The sequence below is a fragment of the Sphaeramia orbicularis genome, chromosome 6 (assembly GCF_902148855.1).
Source record: "Sphaeramia orbicularis chromosome 6, fSphaOr1.1, whole genome shotgun sequence".
NCBI classification, from domain to species: Eukaryota; Metazoa; Chordata; class Actinopteri; order Kurtiformes; family Apogonidae; genus Sphaeramia; species Sphaeramia orbicularis.
Genome location: NC_043962.1, coordinates 51,822,524 through 51,843,502, shown reverse-complemented (window position 1 = coordinate 51,843,502; position 20,979 = coordinate 51,822,524). Strand labels below are relative to the sequence as shown.

General features: G+C 38.5%; 1 protein-coding gene across 1 annotated transcript in view; it reads right to left on the bottom strand.

Annotated features, from left to right (window-relative positions):
- Positions 1 to 20,693, bottom strand: part of wnt2 (wingless-type MMTV integration site family member 2) — a 42,950-nt gene extending 22,257 nt beyond the window's left edge. The window contains exons 1-4 of the mRNA XM_030136367.1: positions 20,282 to 20,693; positions 19,288 to 19,508; positions 9,573 to 9,850; positions 7,865 to 8,129 (exon numbers count right to left, since the gene is read on the bottom strand). Of these exons, the coding sequence (XP_029992227.1) occupies positions 7,865 to 8,129; positions 9,573 to 9,850; positions 19,288 to 19,508; positions 20,282 to 20,364 (847 nt within the window). The 5' untranslated portion in view covers positions 20,365 to 20,693. The remainder of the gene's footprint in view (positions 1 to 7,864; positions 8,130 to 9,572; positions 9,851 to 19,287; positions 19,509 to 20,281) is intronic.
- Positions 20,694 to 20,979: the final 286 nt, after the last annotated feature.

Sequence of the window (20,979 nt, the reverse complement as noted above, 5' to 3'; positions counted from 1 at the left end):
TGATGGAGCTATGAGGTCAATTATTGTTGGGGACTGAAATATGAGAATGTGTGAATACAATGAATTTAAGTCTTTTGACTTTCAAGATCACAAACCCTATGTTTTAGAGAATGATATTGATCCAGAGACCCACTTCTACCACAGCATTAAAACAACATGTGAATATTATTCAGAAGACAAGTAGGAGTCTAAAATTAAGGGTTTTTCAGTGATTCATTTTAATAGCAGGAGTCTTTATAGTAATTTTGATAAAATTAAAGATTATTTGCAACAATTTAAGCATAAATTTAGTGTAATAGCAATTTCAGAGACTTGGCTGAGTGATGAGAAAGGGTTACATGATGAATTAGAAGGATATGAATGTTTTGGCAAAACAGAGCCAATAAAAGAGGAGGGGGCGTGGCCCTATTTGTATTAAATGATTTGAAATGCAAGATAAATGGTGACTTAACAATTGCTATAGACAATCTGATGGAATGTGTAACGGTTGAAATTAAGATGGAAAAACACAAAAACATATTTCTTAGTTGTATTTACAGGACACCAGGGTCATGTATTGAGAAATTCAATAAGGAGATTACTGATTTATATGAAAAATATTGTGATAAGGTGATTTTGGTTTGTGGTGACTTTAACACTGATTTGTTGAAATGCAATGAACATGCAAAAACGGCAGAATTTGTAAATACTATGTTTAGTTTGAGTTTTCACCCTGTAATTACAAAACCAAGTAGAATCACATTGGAAAGCGCAACATTGATTGATAATATTTTTACTAACATTATTGATGGTGAAATAAGGAGTGGTCTATTTCTGACTGATATAAGTGATCATTTGCCAGTTTTTGTAGAACTGGAAATGAACAACAAATTATCTTTACCCAACTATAAGCAAAAACCTTGTTTGGTTAGAACAAAGTCACCAGAAGCAATTATGGCCTTAAAGGAGGAACTAATAAATTATGACTGGCATGAAGTTTATGTAGATGATGTTAATGAATCATATAATGCTTTCCTAGAATTATTCCTGACATTGTACAACAGACATTGTCCTGTGAAAGAATATAGACAAGATTTTAAAAAGAATAAGAAACCATGGTTAACTAAGGGATTGGAAAGGGCTTGTAAGAAGAAAAACAGGCTGTATAGGGAATTTCTGAAGCACAGAACGAAAGAAAAAGAGAATAAATATAAAAGATACAAAAATAGATTGACAGCAATTATAAGAACACATAAAAAAAGCCTATTATGATCAGTTGTTGGAAATACACAAAAATGATACTAAAGGCACTTGGAGAGTGTTAAATTAAAAAAAGTAATAAAAAGGATTTTTCTACATATGTTGTTAAAACTGGTGACACTGTGATGGAAAATATTGAGGACATCGTGAACATATTTAATGACTTTTTTGTTAATGTTGGTCCAAATTTGGCAAAAGATATTACCAAGTGGGAAAAGGATGATAAAAACTTTGATTTTGATATTGAAAACAATAATTCAATATTTCTTGGTGGAGTTTGTAAAAGTGAAGTGTTGGAAGTGGTCAGGAAGTTTAAGAATAAAAAATCTACTGATAGAAATTCCATTGATATGTCACTCATAAAACAAGTGATAAACAGTATCCTTCAACCATTCACTTATGTATGCAACAAATCATTTCAAACAGGCACTTTTCCAGAAAATATGAAAATAGCTAAAGTGATTCCAGTTTATAAAAATGGTGATAAGCACAAGGTGTCAAATTACAGGCCGGTGTCATTGTTACCACAATTTTCTAAAATTCTTGAGAAACTGTTTGTAAAGAGGTTAGATGACTACATAGACAAATATGGGATAGTAAATGATCACCAGTACGGATTTAGGAAAAACCGATCAACATCTCAAGCAGTAATGGAATTTGCAGAAAATATAGCAACAGCGGTGGCTCAGAAACAACATACTGTTGGTGTTTTTATTGATTTAAGGAAGGCATTTGACACAATTGATCACTCAATATTACTCCGGAAATGTGAAACGTATGGTATAAGACGTGTGACGCAAAGCTGGTTAAAAAGTTATTTACAAAATAGGTTCCAGTATGTAACAATTGGAAATACAAATTCACAGCTTAGAAAAGTAACATGTGGGGTCCCACAAGGTTCAGTTCTGGGACCCAAGTTATTTATACTTTATCTAAATGACATTTTTATGGCATCTAGTAAGTTAAAATTTACAATATTTGCAGATGATACTAATTTGCTTTATTCGGGAGCAAATATGAAACAAATATTAGAAACTGTGGAAAAGGAATTGATCAAGTTAAAAAAAAATGGTTTGACGTAAATAAGTTATCACTTAATGAAGATAAAACAAAATTTATGGTTTTTGGTGGTGCTAGAGGAAATTATGATAAAAAACTGAAAATTAATGGAATTGAAATTGAAAGGGTGTATGAAACAAAATTTTTGGGAGTGATTATTGACCATAAACTCTGTTGGAAACCACAAATAGAATATATCAAACATAAAATGTCCAAGGCTGTTGCGATTCTTAATAAAACTCGAGACTTGTTAAGCAAAAAATGTTTGCATATGTTGTATTGTTCACTTGTAATGCCATATATGTCATACTGTGTGGAAATATGGGGCAATGTGTATAAAACTAATATAGACCCGATAATTAAACTCCAAAAAAAAGCTATTAGAGTCATAAACAAAGCTGGTTATCTCCAATCAAGTAATCCATTTTTTTGTAGAATCTGGTTTACTAAAATTTTTTGATATTGTATATTTAAAAACAATGGAATTTATGTTTCGCATTAAAAGTAAAAACCTTCCTTTTTGTATTCAGAAAATTTTTAAGTTAAGAGAAGGACATTATAATTTAAGAGGGATGTTTGTGTTTGAAAAATGTAAAGTAAGAACAAATGTTAAATATCACAGTGTTTCTGTTATTGGTGTCAAGCTATGGAATGAACTGAAGGATGAAGTGAAATTGTGTAGCTCACTGTTGAGTTTCAAAAAGACTTTAATTTGTCAAATTATGAAGGGCTATGAAAGTAATATGATTACAAAATGACTTATAACACTGAATGTAGTATAATTTGTGTTTAAGTATTTATCTGCTGCAACTTCAGGTGTGGACTTGGACTAAGGATGCGAATAGGAGAAGCAGAAATAAGCCTCCGGCTTCAGCTTCTTCCTTTTTCAGTTACAAAATGTGTTAATTTTATGTTTGTTTGTTTTTTTAATATGTATGTGTTTTGTTTTGTTGGTTTTTTTTAAAATATGTATGTGTTTTGTATTTTGTATTTAACTGAAATAAACATTCATTCATTCATTCATTCATTCATACATATGCATAATTACAAATGTGTATGTAATTGTAATGTATGATGTAGGAGAGAGAAATATTGTGTTTGAGACAAAAGTGAGTATAAAACACCATAAATATGAATAGAACTCCAAATGAACTATACTCTGTCAATTCTTGTTTTTTTAATGTCCCAATTTAAACCCTCCTCCTTTGTCTGGGCTTGGGGACCAGCTAAAGTGACCCAAAAGAGACATTCTAGAGGAGTTACTTAGGTTAGTTATTTATTTGTTTGTTTAGTTTGGTTTTCAACCTTACAGTCCACTTAGGAGCCTACATCAAGTCAGGGTAAACATGAACATTTTTAACTATAACATTTTCATTTTTCAGTCTACATCAACAATCTAAATGGACCAAAAAAGACAATAGAGAAAACTGTCAATGGCAATGGGACTGATTTATACTCAGTGCAGTGGTTTGTTTTAGACAATCGACATGTCAGAATCTCCAAAAGTCTCCAATAACACCACAAAAAGTTGGTAGATTTGTCATTAATCACTGTTTTGATAGAGAGATCTGAAAAATCACTAAATATACGAACAAAATGGGTAAGTTGGAAACACTGACTTTTACAGCTGGGCAGACAGACCGTGTGTTTTTTTGACTGTGAGAAAATAATTTAATGTCATTTAGAGGGAAAATGCATCCGTTTTACCGATTGATTTTTTTCAAATGTAGCTAAAAGTTTCCAGACAAATTTAAAAGTTGCTAAAATTGTTGTTAGGTGCTTTTTGTTGCTTGTGTAGCCTGAAAAGTTGCTAAATCTACCAACAAAAGTGTTAAGTTGGCATCAATGGTCTATAATTGGCTGTATCACTGATTTTTCCTGCATCATTACTAAAAAATGGAAAAACTCCCACTCAAGCTGTTTTCAGACCGGCCAGCCTAGTGTCGGAGCCCTCTCCCACACCAGTTACACTGGGAACCGGAGTGATTTCCCATGAACGGCCCATTTTCATACGATGTGAGCTCATGACGCATTATCGACAGAGGGCATTGCTTCACCACCAAAAAAATAATAAAGATAATAATAATGGATTAGATTTCTATAGCACTTTTCAAGGCACTCAAAGCACTTTACATTATTCATCATTCACTCTCACATTCACAAAAAAAAAGCCATACGAAAGCAGATGTGTTCACAGTAGAAAAAATAACAACAGTGCTATGGCTCACATCATCGACTACCTGCGAGCATTTGTACTCTTAATACAGATCATAATTTATCTGCACTAAGCCACACTACAACATCTGCTGTGGAGAAGAAGGCAGCGACACCGATTCCAGAGACGTAACCCCCGCAGGTGAACATGGATCAGTCTGGTGACATCCACTCTTGTCGTCACCATTCGCTTAGAAAAACCAGGTTTTACTTGGTGCCCGTTGGGAATCAAATTTTCAGTTCCCATACGCTCTGATTATTGATAAGAACATGTCGGCTGGTTCAAGATTAGGTGCGGGAACTGGCACCGGCACCAGCACAGTTCTCTGTCAGTCTGAAAACAACTTCAGTGGGGGGCTTTATGGACCATATTTACATTTCCAAAATGCTTAGAAATTAACCCTTTAAATTCCTGTTAGATTACATAATGCTAATGATTTATAAACAGACAAAAAGCAAAAAATCACTTCTTTTTTTTAACCAAATAGTACATGCTACTTGATTTGTTTTTCATTGTAGCTAAAGGTATATCATTAATTATAAGTATCAATGATCATTCATGCATCATTACTGTTTCATGCAGTGACAGAAAAACAAAAACTCCCATTTAACACATTTGTGGATAAAAATGGCAATCTAACTTTTGCAAAATGCTATATACACACTACTTACTGAAAATGTTTGCTACTTTCATTGCTTAAATTTTGAATCACAATAAGGATACACATCAACCCTTGGACTGAACAACGGGGGAAGGTGAGCCACACACTTTTCCCACAGGATGCAAAATGTGGCAAGCTTATAATTTCTGAAGCATCCTTGGTGGGTTAGCCTGTCATCAAACCTGATATTAGTGCTAGTCTGATCATAGTGGTCAAGTTGCTTCATGTCTTGATTGGTGGATGGCAACTAGAATCACTCCTGATGTAGTGTTTCATCTCCACTTCATCCACATCCTTCCAATCTTCATACCTTTGCCTCCCACACTTGTGTGGGTGCACAGCAGCTGAATCATGGCCTCTGTTGTAACAGGTCAAAAGCAAACCTCAGGTTGCTGATGCAGGCAACCACACACAGGGTTGGCCCTTAAGTACCAGTGCATAGACTGTAGTGCAGTGTGATGGTTCTGGAACTCTTCTTGTCTTAAATGATTAATTTTCTTAATCTTCAGTTACTTATCTTTGTTGCTAAGGTTGTATCTTAAGTTCTAATCTTCACTTGTCCAAAAATGAGGCAGAGTCTGGAGGGGTCTGGTGCAGCTGTGTTTACTGGGCGGCAGCAACAAACGCAATGAGCAAGTCATAAGTGAACAAGCTACTGTTGAAAAATTACATGCCCTTTTATACTTTTCTGATGTGTCCTGATGTGTTTGGGGCACTTTCTATGCTACTGAACTACATTCCCCACTCACTCTTCTCTAAGGAGCTCTTACCCTGCTTCCTCTTCCACTAGAGTCTGACTTGTGCACATTCCAGGTGGGTTCTTTAGCAGCCAATGTGTGCTACAGTGGCCGTCACATCAACACAGTATGTCTGGAGTAGGACACATGTGCAGCAGTACATCTCACAGTGGAACATCAATACATAGCTAAGAGGTCACCTACATCCGACCCCTGCTAGTGCCCAACGTGGGGGTGCAGAGAACCGGTTTTGAGGACTCTTACACCCAGCCTTGTGTGCACTGTGTCAGACATTCCATTGCTCCAATTCTTCCAACACGGCCCTATGTCCTGCACATGTCTGACAAAAACATGAATTCCAACAGGGTATGACCTTAATGTGCATGTGAGGCCTCAACAGAGTTTAGCCGTAATGTTTTCAGCATAGTCTTACCACTGTTGTACTCTACTTCCCGAATTTACATGTTGTTTTAGTGCTGCTTTGCTTGCTGCTTTTAGAGGATGAATAATAGAAATGATGTGCATTTAAGTATACGTAACTGAGTATGAGAATATATAATTAAGTAATTACGTAACGGAACATAATATCACAATCTATGATTTTTTTCAGCCTACAAGTACTTCAACAGTGGGAAACCACACCATTTCCCATCATGAGACATCTACTCTGTCGCCAGCCACTATCTGACATTCTTAAGATCATAAAATTGTGTCATTCATTCATTCCACTGGAGTGTATTAATCCATCATATGTCCCTTTTGAAAACTATGAATATTAAATTCAATTAGGCTAAACAGTGAAAAAATGAAGTAATTTGGTAGAAAACATTAAAAAATACTATTTCAAGTGTTGAGTTTAGAATGAAAGCCATTTGACCTCATTTACTATATGATTTAATACATAATAAGGAATTTAAAAATGTTTTTTTTTTTTTTTATGGGTTTCAATGGGCCAGATATGGCCATGATGGAGTTGAGTTGTACAATTGGATGTATACAGCATGTTATCAATATATTAAAAAAAAAAAAAAAAAAAAGAAAGAAAAAGAAAAATTCGAGACCCTTGGGAAATTTCATACCATTTGCATTAACACAACTAAAATGGAGAAAAAAAAAAGAAAGTGACCAGGACACAAACAGCTGGCATAGAGAGCAGAGGGTTACATTTGTTTGCAGCTTCTCCCTGTAAAATTAGCATTGTTTGACTGAGTCTTTGAGTCAACATAAATCAGAAGTTCATTCTGTAAAACATGCCCAGTAGCACTAACTGCTTTAGTAGCAGCTAAACTCCAGTTAGCAATTGTTTAAATAAACACGACAGAGTGAAAAACAAGGACAGGGCAGATTGGTTGTAAAACATATAGTTCTACTGTGATGAATTTTTGGAAATCTAACATAAAAAATGGCAAATCATGTATATTTGTAACATATTTGTGCTGAAAACAATGCTAATAATTTCAATTAAATCATTTTTAATTAAAATAAATTAAATAAATAAATGTGCCTATGTGCTGTTTGTGTTGCAGTCTGTGTTGTTTGTAGATATTGCTGACTCCATTTCTGGGCTAGTGTCTCCCTGGATCTAACTATCAAAATATGGTGAGATAAAGTTGACCTGCGTCAAAGTAAAGTCAACAGTTAAACCTTGGTATTGAAAAAACAATGAATTTTGTAGCCACATCTGTAAAGTTGCTGAAGTGCTGAGGTTTGCCAAGTTTGATAAACCCTCATGACTAATCTGTTCACAGCCCTAGTCTTCTTGCTGATCAACCATGAGACCTGAAGTGGTTCATTTCAACTCTGGAGCGGTGACTCCATTGCTTTGGTTCATGTGGTTCCAGTGAAGCTCAGAACCAAAAACTGGAACCACGAACTCAACAGACAAGTGTCAAATTTTCAAAGTATGATGGTGGTGGAATGTTGAAAACCAGCTGGTGTGGTGACTGTGTTTACCTGACTCATGATCCCGTATGCAGTAGTCTGGCGAATCTTCGAAGTACACCAGGTCATTCTTACTTGGCCGCTTGAAGTGGGTGTGCGCAGTGGTGAACCCAGTGCCATACTGGTTCACGGCAACCTGCACAGCTCCATTGTATCTCTTCCGAAGGTGGTCTCCAGTGCGTCTGAAGTCGGCTAATGCCAGCCAGCAGGTCCGGACACTGCAGGAGCCGCTGACCCCGTGACATTTACACTCCAGGTTCATGAAGCGCTTCACGGCCTGAGGGCACACAGAACACAAAGGATAGCCCATCCTTTAAGTTTTTGTGTTTCAGGTACATGGGCCAGACGTGGCCATCAAACAGCTGCCTGTAGGTGTTACATAGAGGTTACATAGAGGTGTTACATAGAGGACGTCTGCAAATGTTTCACAGTTAAAGCCCAGTTGCATGAAGGATTTGAAGTATTGAAAAACCTGAGGGCTTTAAACCTGAAGGGACGAACAGGATCAGATTAAAGAGAGACCAATTCTACCTAGAAATAAAGACCTGTACCTCTGGTATAGGCCTAATCCTAATAAAGACCTGGAACCTTCTGCAGTTCAGAGAACTGGACATTATTCCAGGGAATAAAGGTGCGGGAGACTTTCGTGATGAATTTTTCATCAAATCTGTAAAACCTCAGCCTAAGTATCACAAATCTGTAAGTCTTTCTGTGATTACTCACCTGAATCTCTTGCATTACGATAAACAATTTTGAAGTGCCATCCATTGTGGGAAATGGAGACTCGTGCTGCCACTGCCGCTGCCGCTGCAGAGAGGTTCACGCAGCCACATGCAGCAGTAGCGCAAGCCTCTGTTTCCCACAATGCACGTCGCGACAAAAATTCAGAAGATGCCCAAGCTACCTCCTGGCTCTGAATGTAAACACATGGTTTTGTTTATGGTGGATGGCACTTAAAAATTGTTCACCGTAATGCAAGAGATTCAGGTGAGTAATCATAGAAAGACTTACAGATTTGTGATACTTAGGCTATGACTGAGGTTTTACAGATTTGATGAAAAATTGGTCCTGAAAGTCTCAAATCTCACATACTGAACATTTTTGTACAGTATGCAGGTTTTTCAATAAGATACAGATTTTTAACTCCAACAGTGAATGGATGTATCAGCACCCTCAGAAATGCAGGAAAAATGGGTGTTTTTCTTTAGTCATCATGTTGTTAGTGAATTATTCAGAGGGGGTTATGTGTTCAATCCACAGAAGATGTAGAATCAGAGTGTGTCTGTGATCTGTTGGTCTGACTTCTGAACTCTGACATGAAGATGTTTTACAGTAACCTTAGAGTTACAAAAATGTTTTTGATTATTATAAAACTCCACAAATAAGGCCACAACGTGGGTAATTAATGAAGCACCGCAGCTGTATTTACAGGAACATGTGGACCTGCTGTTTACTTCATCTGTATATTGTCAATATTGTGATAATAGGGTCCAAAATGACGCAACAGTGCAGTTTCCAGTGAGCTACAACAAAAAAAATCTCACACACAAACTAAACATGTAGAAATGACAGAAAAACTTCCACACCTACAAGAAACAAAAAAATAGTGATTCAGATTATGGATTGTGATTCTTCCTTAAAAGATCCTTATATGACATGATCTTTAGACTAGACTGACCAGTTAAAGCCAAATCCTAACCCAAAGCTACATCCTCCTCACCTTCCTTCCGGCTCGGTTGTTGTGCAGGTTCATGAGCGCTCGGGCATCTCTCTCCTTTCTCTCTTTGGCGTCCACAAAAGTCTGGCTGAAGCGCATGGCGTGGTCCACGTGGTCACTGCACCCGCCCCAGTCAAACGAGCCCTTGGCGTCCCGCGAGGAGCCCTTCTTATTGGGGTCACAGGAGCAGGAGTCTAGCTCGCCTTGACTGCAGGCTCGAGCCAAGGTATAGACCACTCCCGCAGATGAGATGGCGTAGACAAAGGCCACCTCGCGGCTGCCTGAGGGGAGATGTGGAAACATCATGAACAAGGATGTAAACACAACTCATGAAGAAATACATTTCTACATCATAATGCGAAGAAAATTAAGCTGTGATTTAAAGGCTTGTGTGTGTGTGTGTGTGTGTGTGTGTGTGTGTGTGTGTGTGTGTGTGGTTTCATATTTTGATTTTATGTTTTGTTTTTGCCGTGGTCCCCACCATTATAAAGGTGTGTGTATATACAGGGAAAACATTAAGTATTAAGACATAAGAGACACACACTAAGGTCAGAAGTGACTCAGAAACAAAACTGGTACTGGTAAACTTCAAACTCCACTGATGTCTGAACTAAAACAGCCTTATCTCCTGCTGATCTAAATCTCCCTCAGAGATCCTTTAAATATCTGGCCCTTGCTGCTACCTGTATGACCTGTGTTTGTTGTTGTCTGTCTGAGGGCTTTTATTTAAGGTGAAGCTTCATCTATCTCAAAGGCGGATAAATAGCTAGTGTTTACCAGCACTGCCCTGATAAGCAGAGCTCATCTATCTGCACATGTAGATGAGAGGACCAGATCAAAAACTGCCACACAAAATAAGACTGGGTGGCGGTGTCTCTGGAGATGTATTTTATATTTGTGAGGACCAGGTTTAGTTTTAAACTTTTATGACAATTAAATTAAATTTTTATGACATTGACATTACTGTTCAGGATCTGAAATGAAACTAAATTGATGATGTTTATTATGACACTGAATAGCAGATGTGGTCAGTGTTTTCAATAAGTTCTGGTTTCAATCCTCGCTCTTCTTCAACCTTCCCCACTTGTTTTCATAAAACCAACATGGTGATGACTAGAGATGTAACAATATGAATATTTCATATCACAGTTACTGTGACCAAAATTATTACGGCTATCATTATTATTGCGGTATTGTTGAAATGTGCTCAAAATGTTCAAAAAGTACTTATACACACACAGAAATAATTTAACCAAGTTGTATTTTGAAAAAACACATAAAATAACATGCACAATGTACAATGTGGCAGAAACATTAAAATATTAACATGTAAACATCAAACATACAAAATAATCTTATAGCCATAAGAGATATCTGCACTAGGGCTAGGAATTGATAGGATTTTATCAATATCAATGCCATTGTTGATTATGCTTATCAGTCCAATTCCTTATCAATTCTCCTAATGATTCCTGAGTGGTGTTTTGAGTAGGAAAAAAAGTAGATGGACAGGTCTTAGTGAAGCTTGTTTGACCATTTCCATATCAAATCATTCACAATGTCACAATGAGCGGACCGAGTCCATGCTCTCGGCCCTAGTCCATATGTGAGCCCACGATCCCTGGATCTCTGGAATGCTGTCCGTGCGGCTGCCTTCAGCCATGTTTTCACAGGTCAAACAATGCAAACTGCACATGCGCGCCCGGAGTGCTGCTGCTTCTCAAGGAAATGAGCAGTACCACCATGAGTTTTCAAAGTTCGGTAATCAAACACGGTTTTCATGATAATTACAATTTAAATGGTAAAACTAACCATTGGGAATTTTACTGCGGTTTATCGTTATACCGGTAATCGTTACATCCCTACTGATGACATCTCCAGGCTTCAAAACAGTCAAACCAAAAACAAATGGGGATGCCACAGAGGTTTTATACAGTCTGTATTCTGACTTAATTCATTTAATAAAGTCAGCAGTAACTGATCATAACATATGGTGACTTATGATTCACGTGGAGATGAAAACACACTGCAACAGTTTACATTGACTTTAATATTCAATGTGATATCATGAATCGCGTAAATATACACGCCACTTTTAACTGGCATCTTATCTATATGCATTATAAGCTTTCTGCGTGTATTTTCATGTCGTTATTACCCCCTGTCCAACCTGAATCTATGCGTCAAATACCACACACACTAAGGGTTAGGATTATGGGTCAGGGTCATGTGAACCGGAGATCTTGGCATAAATTGGTGTATGAGTGTGTGTGTGTGTGTGTGTATGTGTGTGTGTGTGTGTGTGTGTGTGTGTGTGTGTGTGTGTGTGAGAATAGGTGAATGTGAAGAATTGTAAAGCGCTTTGGGCACCATGAAGGTGTAGAAAATACGCTATACAAGTTCAGTCCATTTACCAAAAAAATGCACTTAACGTGTTCATTAAACACCTTCAACATTTTCAACAAAACAACTTGAAACAACTGTTCCGTCTTGTATTTGGGTTTTTTTTTTTGTCCTCATATCCAGAGGGCCAAAGTGTTGTTTAGCATCTTCCATCTTTATCAGTTGGTTCTGCTACCTGTCACTACCGGATCAACTGTCCATTGGTGCATGCATGACAGTGACTCTACTTGGACAAACTGCCCGTAATGTGTTGCCAGAGATGTTCAGAGTCATTCTGCACTGCAGATGGGTTAATTGCGTTAAAATTTTTAATCAGATTAGTCATGATGATGGATTAATCTGCATTAACGTGTTAATTCTGACAGCCCTAGTGTGTGTGTGTGTGTGTATATATATATATATATATATATATATATATATATATATATATATATACACACACACACACCGATCAAAAGTTTTAGAACACCCCAATTTTTCCAGTTTTGTATTGAAATTCAAGCAGTTCAAGTCCAATCAACAGCTTGAAATGGTACAAAGGTAAGTGCTGAACTGCCAGAGGTAAAAAAAAACAAAAGGTTAAACAAAACTGACAAATAATGTACATTTCAGAATTATACAAAAAGGCGAACAAGAAATGGGTTAACAACTTAAAGCAGTTCTGCAGCAATGGAGGTTGATCAAGCCTCGAAAGTTGGTGCTACCAATTCTTACAGGTGTCCCAACGTTTCTGAATTACTTACAACCCCCTCAATCTGCATAAAAGTAGTGCTGGGACACACTTTGGTACCATACCATTATGAGCATTATTTGAACAGTACTGTACTGCAGAAAGTAGTGTGCTACTATAAAAATGGAAAAGAGGAAAAGGCAATTAACCATAGAAGAGAGACAGACCATCATAACACTTAAAAATGTAGGTCTTTCCTACAGAGAAATTGCCAAGAAAGTCAAGGTATCAGTAAGTCCAGTTTCCTTCATCATCCAAAGGCACTCAGAAACTGGGGGATATGCTGACAGGAAGAGGTCTGGCAGACCCAAAGCCACAACACAATCAGAAGACAAGTTTCTGAGAATCAACAGCTTGCGTGATAGCTGACTCACAGGACAACAGCTTCAAGCACAGCTCAATAGTGATCGTAGTAAGCAAGTCTCAGTTTCAACTGTGAAGAGAAGACTTTCAGTTGCAGGTTTGATCAGTCCATAACACCTTCTTCCAATCTTCAGTAGTCCACTGGTGGTGTTTCATGGCCCAGGCAAGGCCTCTTTTTCTTATTCTGAAGTCTCAGCAATGGCTTTCTTGCTGCGACTCAACCCACCGAACCTGCAACTGGAAGTCTTCTCTTCACAGTTGAAACTGAGACTTGCTTACTACGATAACGATTGAGCTGTGCTTGAAGCAGTTGTCCTGTGAGTCACCTATCATGCAAGCTGTTGATCATTATTTTTCAGTTTTGTTCAACCTTACCTTTTTTTTTTTTTTTTTTTTACCTCTGGCAGTTCACTGCTTACCTTTGTACCATTTCAAGCTGTTCATTGGACTTGAACTGCTTGAATTTCAATACAAAACTGGAAAAATTGGTGTGTTCTAAAACTTTTGACCGGTAGTGTGTGTGTGTGTGTGTGTGTGTGTATATATATATATATATATATATATATATATATATATATATATATATATATATATATATACACACACACACACATATATATATATATATATATATATATATACACACACACACACACATATATATGATGTGATGTATAAAAACAGCTCCATCACCATAACTGGAACATTTAATGGATTCAACTTTAAAGCATTTGGAGTATGAATCCATAATCTATTGTATTATGTTATATAACACCCTAATGCAGTGACCAGTGTGTGTGTGTGTGTGTGTGTGTGTGTGTGTGTGTGTGTGCACAAACATGACCAGTTGAGTCTGGCAGTTAAGTTGAGCGTGTCAAACAAGGTTAATGAGGAGAATGCTGAGAAACCACACTGCTGCTGAGGGAACACTCCTGTGTAATTGTTGGAAATTAGCCCGCTGACATTGACAATAAGGAGCTTCAGATGGAGGCCCTGATGTGCTGTGATAATGCCGTGTGACATGGCCAATCCGGGGCCTGGCTGGGAGGTCTGAATACCACAAGGGTGATTAGAGGCCCCAACATGAAACGGACTAAGTGGAAGGATCCCCCTCGCAGGTTAAATCTCAGGGCATGGGAGAGGAACATCAGGTCCTCCTCATCCTTCAATAGCAATAAAAAAATGATTCTGACATGTTAAAGTGAGTCGTGATGGGATGGATGAGTTGTTTCAGCACCCAGACGCCAAGCAGCACGTCTGCCATGACAGGATGCTTCACATGTGTCAGTGGATAGTCAGAGCTTGCTAGTCATTCTGATCCTGCTGCCACTAACTGAACTGTGCTGCCTGCGAGAGAACATTTGTCACACAACAGTAACACCTCACCACCACAAATAAAGTGATGACCTTGTCTCCTGTAGACTTCTAAAACATCTATTCATTTGCTTGGATGGATATGAGCAGTCAAACATTGGGCTCTTTTCACAGATCCAGACTTTAAAGAGGGAGATTATTTTAACTGCAATTTCTCTTTCAAGTGCAGAAAGAAGACAAATTAATGAAAGTGGAGATAAAGCAAACACACATCACAGTAGTTAAGTGTATACAAGAAACAAATTGACTTAAAGATGGATTGATGTCAGCAGAACAATAATAGCTCACACCTATTTGACACTTTATCCAACAGGGTCCATCTTTTTGCCAATTTTACTCAAAACTCGTTATTCTTTTTTTTTTTTTTTTTTTTCCTTTTTCTACTTGTCTTGTCCAGCATCCTAACAGCAGAATGGTAGTCTGGCTGCCTTTTGGTGCTGAACAAGTTTGCTTTGCCAAGGTTAACTTCATAAAGTATATGAAGCTCCCCTGGATATTGTACTGTGTTTATTATGAGTTTTGTTGAACCACATTTCGATGCCGGACCTGATATGGGGGGGTGGGGGTGGGGGGGGTGAAGGGGAGAGAGCAAGAGAGAAGAAGGTGGCGAAGACCCTCACAAGGAAGTATCAACAATACAAACAGTAACAACCATGGAGACAATTATAAGGGTAACGGTGACTACAACCAGGACTGAGTAAACTGGGCAGAAGAAAGAGAAAAAACAAAACAAACAAAACTACCAAAAAAATACAATAAAATACATAAGACCTATTAAATGATGAATATAAGAAAAGAAAGCACAAACAAAATATCCTATACCACATTTGCACAAATAATACCTGTAACAAATAATACCAGTAACATATCCACACAACATCAGTTGTTCACATTAATCTGCTGTGACTGAGTGAACAAGGCAAAGAGACTGAGGTGAAGAACACAGACATACAACTGCAACCGCACTCCCTCCAAGGATCAGGGACCGACCAAGAGGGCCCCAAGGCCTGGCCAACCAGCAGACACCACAGAGAGGGGGGATCCCCCCCCCCCCCCCAAGAGGTGACAGTGCGCCTGCCCCAAAGATGGTCAAGGGAGGCCTCCGCCAGAGGTCCCACAGCAGCCGAGCACAGGCCCCAGGGGGCCAGGGATGCCAGCCGTCCCCCCCCGTCCCCCCCCCCCCCCCCCCCCCGCTGGGGGCCGGCCACCCAGGGGCAAGCGAGGCGCCGGTACCCGAGCCCCACGAGCCCAGGAGCTGGGCCAGGCCGGCCCAGACAGCCACCCACTGCGGGCCGGTCCGCACCCCGATGCCACAGCCAAGCGCCCCGGGGGCCCGGAGGCCCACCCCCCCATCCCTACCCCCGTCCCACCAAGCCCAACCCCCAAACCCCACACGCCTTCCAGTCCCCCACTCACCCACACGAGCATATGCACACACACACCCACTGACACCCAGACACACACACACACCACCCATCCCACATGTTCGACCACACACACACGCACAAACACCTCCACCCATGCCCATACACCCACCTACCCACATGCACGCCCACACACACACCTACATGTACACACATACCCACACATGTACCCACACCCATCAACAGCCCTTCCCACCCACCTGCACACACCAGACATGCGTATCCGGAGCACCGCCATCCCCTCCCGGCAGCGAGCAGCGACCGCTGCGAGTCCCCCCCCCAAGGCGCGGCACTCTTGTTATTCTAACACATCCTTGTACTGAAAATACCAGAACAGGTCGATTTCCAACAACTCAACAGACAATAAAGCTAATAAAGTTACAAAGATATGATGATATTACTTTGACATTTTACCCTTCATTTTGATGTGCTTTTTTCCTTTTTTTCTTCCTTGTTGATTTATTCATTTATTTTTTGTTGGTTTAGTAATTTCGATGGAGGTGGATTACAGCACATTAACCTTGAGGTAGGACACATCACAAATTTTGGGTTAGAGATGACAAACAGAAATTTTCTTTCTCACTTTTTTGATCTGCACTGCTCCTACTGTTTTGTCATTACACTTTCCAATTAAATAAATACACATACAACAAACAAATCAAACAATAAAACCAATAAACAAACAAATAAACTCAAGACACAGATCATTTTAAAGTAAAGTTAAAGTTAGGATTTCCGTTTCTTTTTCTAAAACAATAATTTCAGTAGGTTATACCGATACCCATGTATTGTCTGCTACACAATAAAAAAAATGTACACGGTTTGGGTTAGAAATAAGACTTTAAAAGGCTGAAAAAAACCCAAAATAGGATTAATGTGCCTGTATCTCATTAGCATTTTTTTTTTTTTTTAATCAAGAATGAATAACAACTTGAATTTGCAAGGTTGGCAGGTTCTGCTGCTATGTTAGAGTCCTGTGGTCTTGATGTAGGAGATCAAACTCCCAACAGAAGTGGGTGGCACTTTCACTGAAGGAAAACTCAAAAATAAATAAAGGTCCATATATGACTTCCTATCAGTGCTCAATAGTAACTATATTAATATTTCTAACTATTTCAGTGTCATAAGCCATCAAAATATGGCCCATTATAAGTAAAGACATTTTTAATATTTTAAAAATTCATCAAAAATGCAAAAAAAAAAAAATCTAAATTTCTCTGTGAACTCTGTGAAACTATGAACAAACTTTGTAGACATTGTCCCAAGGAAGCAACATATAAAATTTGAAATGAATCCAAACATAGTTTCGTAGATGTTTGAAGAAATTGCTAATGAAGATGATGATGATGACAAATATGACACTTTCACAATAGCTCATGGCCTATTGGCCGGTGAGCTAAAAACAAAGCATTTATCTTTAAATTATTTAATATTTGGTGTTACAGGAGTCTTATTTTAATCCAGTCCCAAATTTACAGGAAAAATTAAAACATTAGCATCAAATTTTAGAGTAGTTCTGACTAAAGTTCAGTAAATTGCCTGTAATGAGTCAAATAGATATTCTCTGTGAGTTTCTTGTTTCAGAGTTGACCAGAACCAGAAAAATCGAGTGCATCAAAGCCAAAGTGGAGCACTTTTAAGTTCATTTATTTCATTGAAGTCTGGGTATCACCACTGATTTCCTCATTCAATTCCAGTTCATTTCTGTTAAACGCTGATATGGTTTGGTATGTTTCAATTAGCATTTTTGCTTCAATGTGAACGGTCTCAGAGAAATAATGTTGTTATTATAGAGGAACATGGACCGAACCCGGTGTATTGTTAAAAATATTATTCACCTGACTCCACAGCATTTGAATTAATTAATCTAAATGTGAACAAATGAGTGTTTTAGTGTAAAAGGAACAAAAATGGTAATCCAGTCCTATTTTTATTAAATATTGGCTACATATCTGATCCAATACCTGGCCAGTAACTGGCCCCTCACCAAAATTAAGTTATCTATAAAGTAGTGAAAGGAAGAAACACCTGGTACACCTGATGAGTTGCGAATTCATGTGCAAAAATGCAAACCTTTGAGTACAAAGTAAGCCACTGCAGACACACAAACTGACAGAAAAACCAGTCAGATGCACGGTTTAGATAAACATTCACCTGTAAACAGAGGAAGACGTGAAACACGACCTAATGTGAAAACCAACAACACATTTGTAAGAGAACTACTGGTTTCGCTGGAACAACCCTAAATTCTGAAAACCCAATGAATGACTGTGTCATGTTGGTGGTAAATATGTCTGTCTCTACAAACCCATCACTACGTTGATGCAGATCCATTTCAAAGCTTCCACCAGCAAACAATGACCTGTAACACTACGCTGAGTATTCTTTAACTGTCCATCTACACTCCAGTTTTCTGTTCTTAGTTGTGTGGTGTTTAAGGCTCTTGACATACCCTCGAGTCACTGTATCATGAATAAAATGGTTCATACTCCTATATGTATATACATATGTATGTATGTATATACATACTCCTTTATGATACAACAACAGATAAGCAAATGTACTGGTGATTCAGCTTTACCTGTGACATTCACAAGGAGGTAGTAAATCTTTATGCCTTGAATCAAACATTTTGATTTTAAGCAATAAAGTCAAATAAAAGCAGTTCTGGAACATCCTCACCTACTTCCAAAGAACATCAAGAAGAAACAAAAAGTCTAAGGAGGTCAAAACTCTATCAACACGCGTAAAAAATGGAGTGCTGCCTTCATCGAGTTCATCATACATTACAAACATTTAAATAATAAAGCTGTTCTCTGTATGTGCTGGATTTTTAACCAACTCCAATCTTCACATGGAAATTCCATTTTTTTTTCTGATATTTATTTCAAGCAACAAAATAATAAATATATGATCCATCCGTACTGTAACCCTATTGTGTCTTCTGGGATTTTTATTCTCCTTCTCTATTATAAAGGGTCAATATGAAAGATTCACACACGTTCATGAACTTTGCATGGACTCTGGGAGTACAGCTGGAAGATGTGGCAAAAATGTTTCCACAATAAACATTTTCATATGGGCCATATCGATAATTTTAATGATTAATGTCAAATGATTACCGTTTTATCATTCATTCAAAGCTCTGAAGTCAAAAAGAAGTTGAAGAAACACTATGCTTATTTGTGGGTTTTAACTTACACAAAAAAGACATAACAAAGCAAAAATGTCACAAATATGTGAAAAGACAAAAATGCTGTAAAAGATGCAACAAGATGAAACTCCCTTAAAAAAAAAAAAAAAAAAAAAAATTAATACTTCTGCTGGTATTTCAGACAAAAGCTCAACAGATACACCTCTCATCTGTCTGTCCTATACTCTCCACTATTTGTTAACCCCTGGTTTCCATGTTCCTAGTACTTACTACGCAAAAGCAGGCGTCCAAACAGATTGTGGTCTCTGGCCGTGGTGTTACAATTCCAACGGTGGTTGCGGAACTGGTGCTGGCACTCAGAGATCCAGTCCTTCATCCCGGCCCCAATGGCCTGCATCACTTTGGGATGCTGGCGGCACAAGTGGCGCTGCTTGTTCACAAGCCCGGGGATGTTGTCACACATCACCTGGGAGCCCAGGGTGCCCATGTACCTGAGGACAGAAAGCATGGAAGACATGTGGCTGGCTGAGAAGACATGATAATCAAAGAATAATGAGAAAATATCTGGGAAAAAGAAATTATAGAGTAATAGGCAAACTGGACATTATCACATTAACTTCTAACAAGGACAACAAACAACTCTATATGTGCCTGCAAGAGGTAAAGAGAAAAACCTGAAAAGGAAAAAGGTACACAGTATTCCTTCTCTGTCCTTGTTAGGTGATGAGACTGGGGAGGAATTTTCTTAAATGAAAAGCAAGAGAAGAAATCTGTTCCAATAGCATCTCATTATCACAGAAAGTATGAGAGTCTGTTGGATTTAGAAACAGTAGGTCTGCAGATATTCATTACAGATTAAAAGAAATAGACATCAAATAAGAAGAAATCAAATTATATCCGATTTTTTTTTTTTTTTTTTTCGGAAAACGATCTGTCCAAATAGTCTTTTTAAACAACCTGTGAAAATACAGCCATGAAATGAAAGCCTTAAAGCGAAGTCGCACGCTTTTTATGCGTAAAAAAGGAAAACTACGGAGTTACTGAACAATTCTGGTGTATTTATACCTAAAAAAGGGAGAAAAGGATGATCTTCACAGAACCCTTCACAAATCAAGGGCGCTGTCCTGCGACAATATTAATGAATTAAAATAGATTTTCTGCAACACTTTAAACATGCCTCCTCCAGTTCAACTGGAAGGTCGCTGTTTCTAAGTTTTCAGTAACTTAAAAAGTTAATAAATAAATAAACAAGTAAAATACTCACCACCAAGACCCATCGACCTCAGCCGTCAGCCAGCAGATTACTACAGATAAATAAAAACATATTCCACTCGGCAATGAGTTCATATTAACCAAACGTCGGTCCTCTATGGATCTGGACGGTGCATTTCCATGGATAAAAATATAAAACCGCCGAGAAGTGACAACTTGTAGGTTGTTTCCAATCACATTTGGGTTGAATAGAAGGCTGAATAGAGTGCGGACTGAGGTTTGCGCGTAAAAGCCATGGTCTAGCTCGTATTCTGCACGGTGGCAAAGCGCAAACTGTGGAGTAAGTCCAAGGGAGATTTCCTCAGGAGATATAGGCAGATGATGTGCTATCAGGTTTAAATTGCTTTACTCAAGGGGTGGGCAGATTCCCGTCTCAGGAATGAGGTGAAGAAATGAGATGTCTGAGAGTATCTGTTCAGGCTGGTTTGACACCAGACAGGTTTGGCCCGCGTCCAGACTGGAGCTCCAGAGCCCAGAGATGTGGTCCGAGGCGGCTGATGGGGACGCGGCGGCGGTCGGAGACCTCACCGGGAGCAGTCAGCCACCGAAAGGAAAACGCGCACGAACCGGTGACGAGAAGCAACAAGAAACGCGCTCGCCCTACGCGAAGGACAGGACGCACGGATTATCTCTAAGACACGGACATTCAGAGCCTGTTGGCAGTGGTGAAGCAAAGTCTTGGTCTCCCTG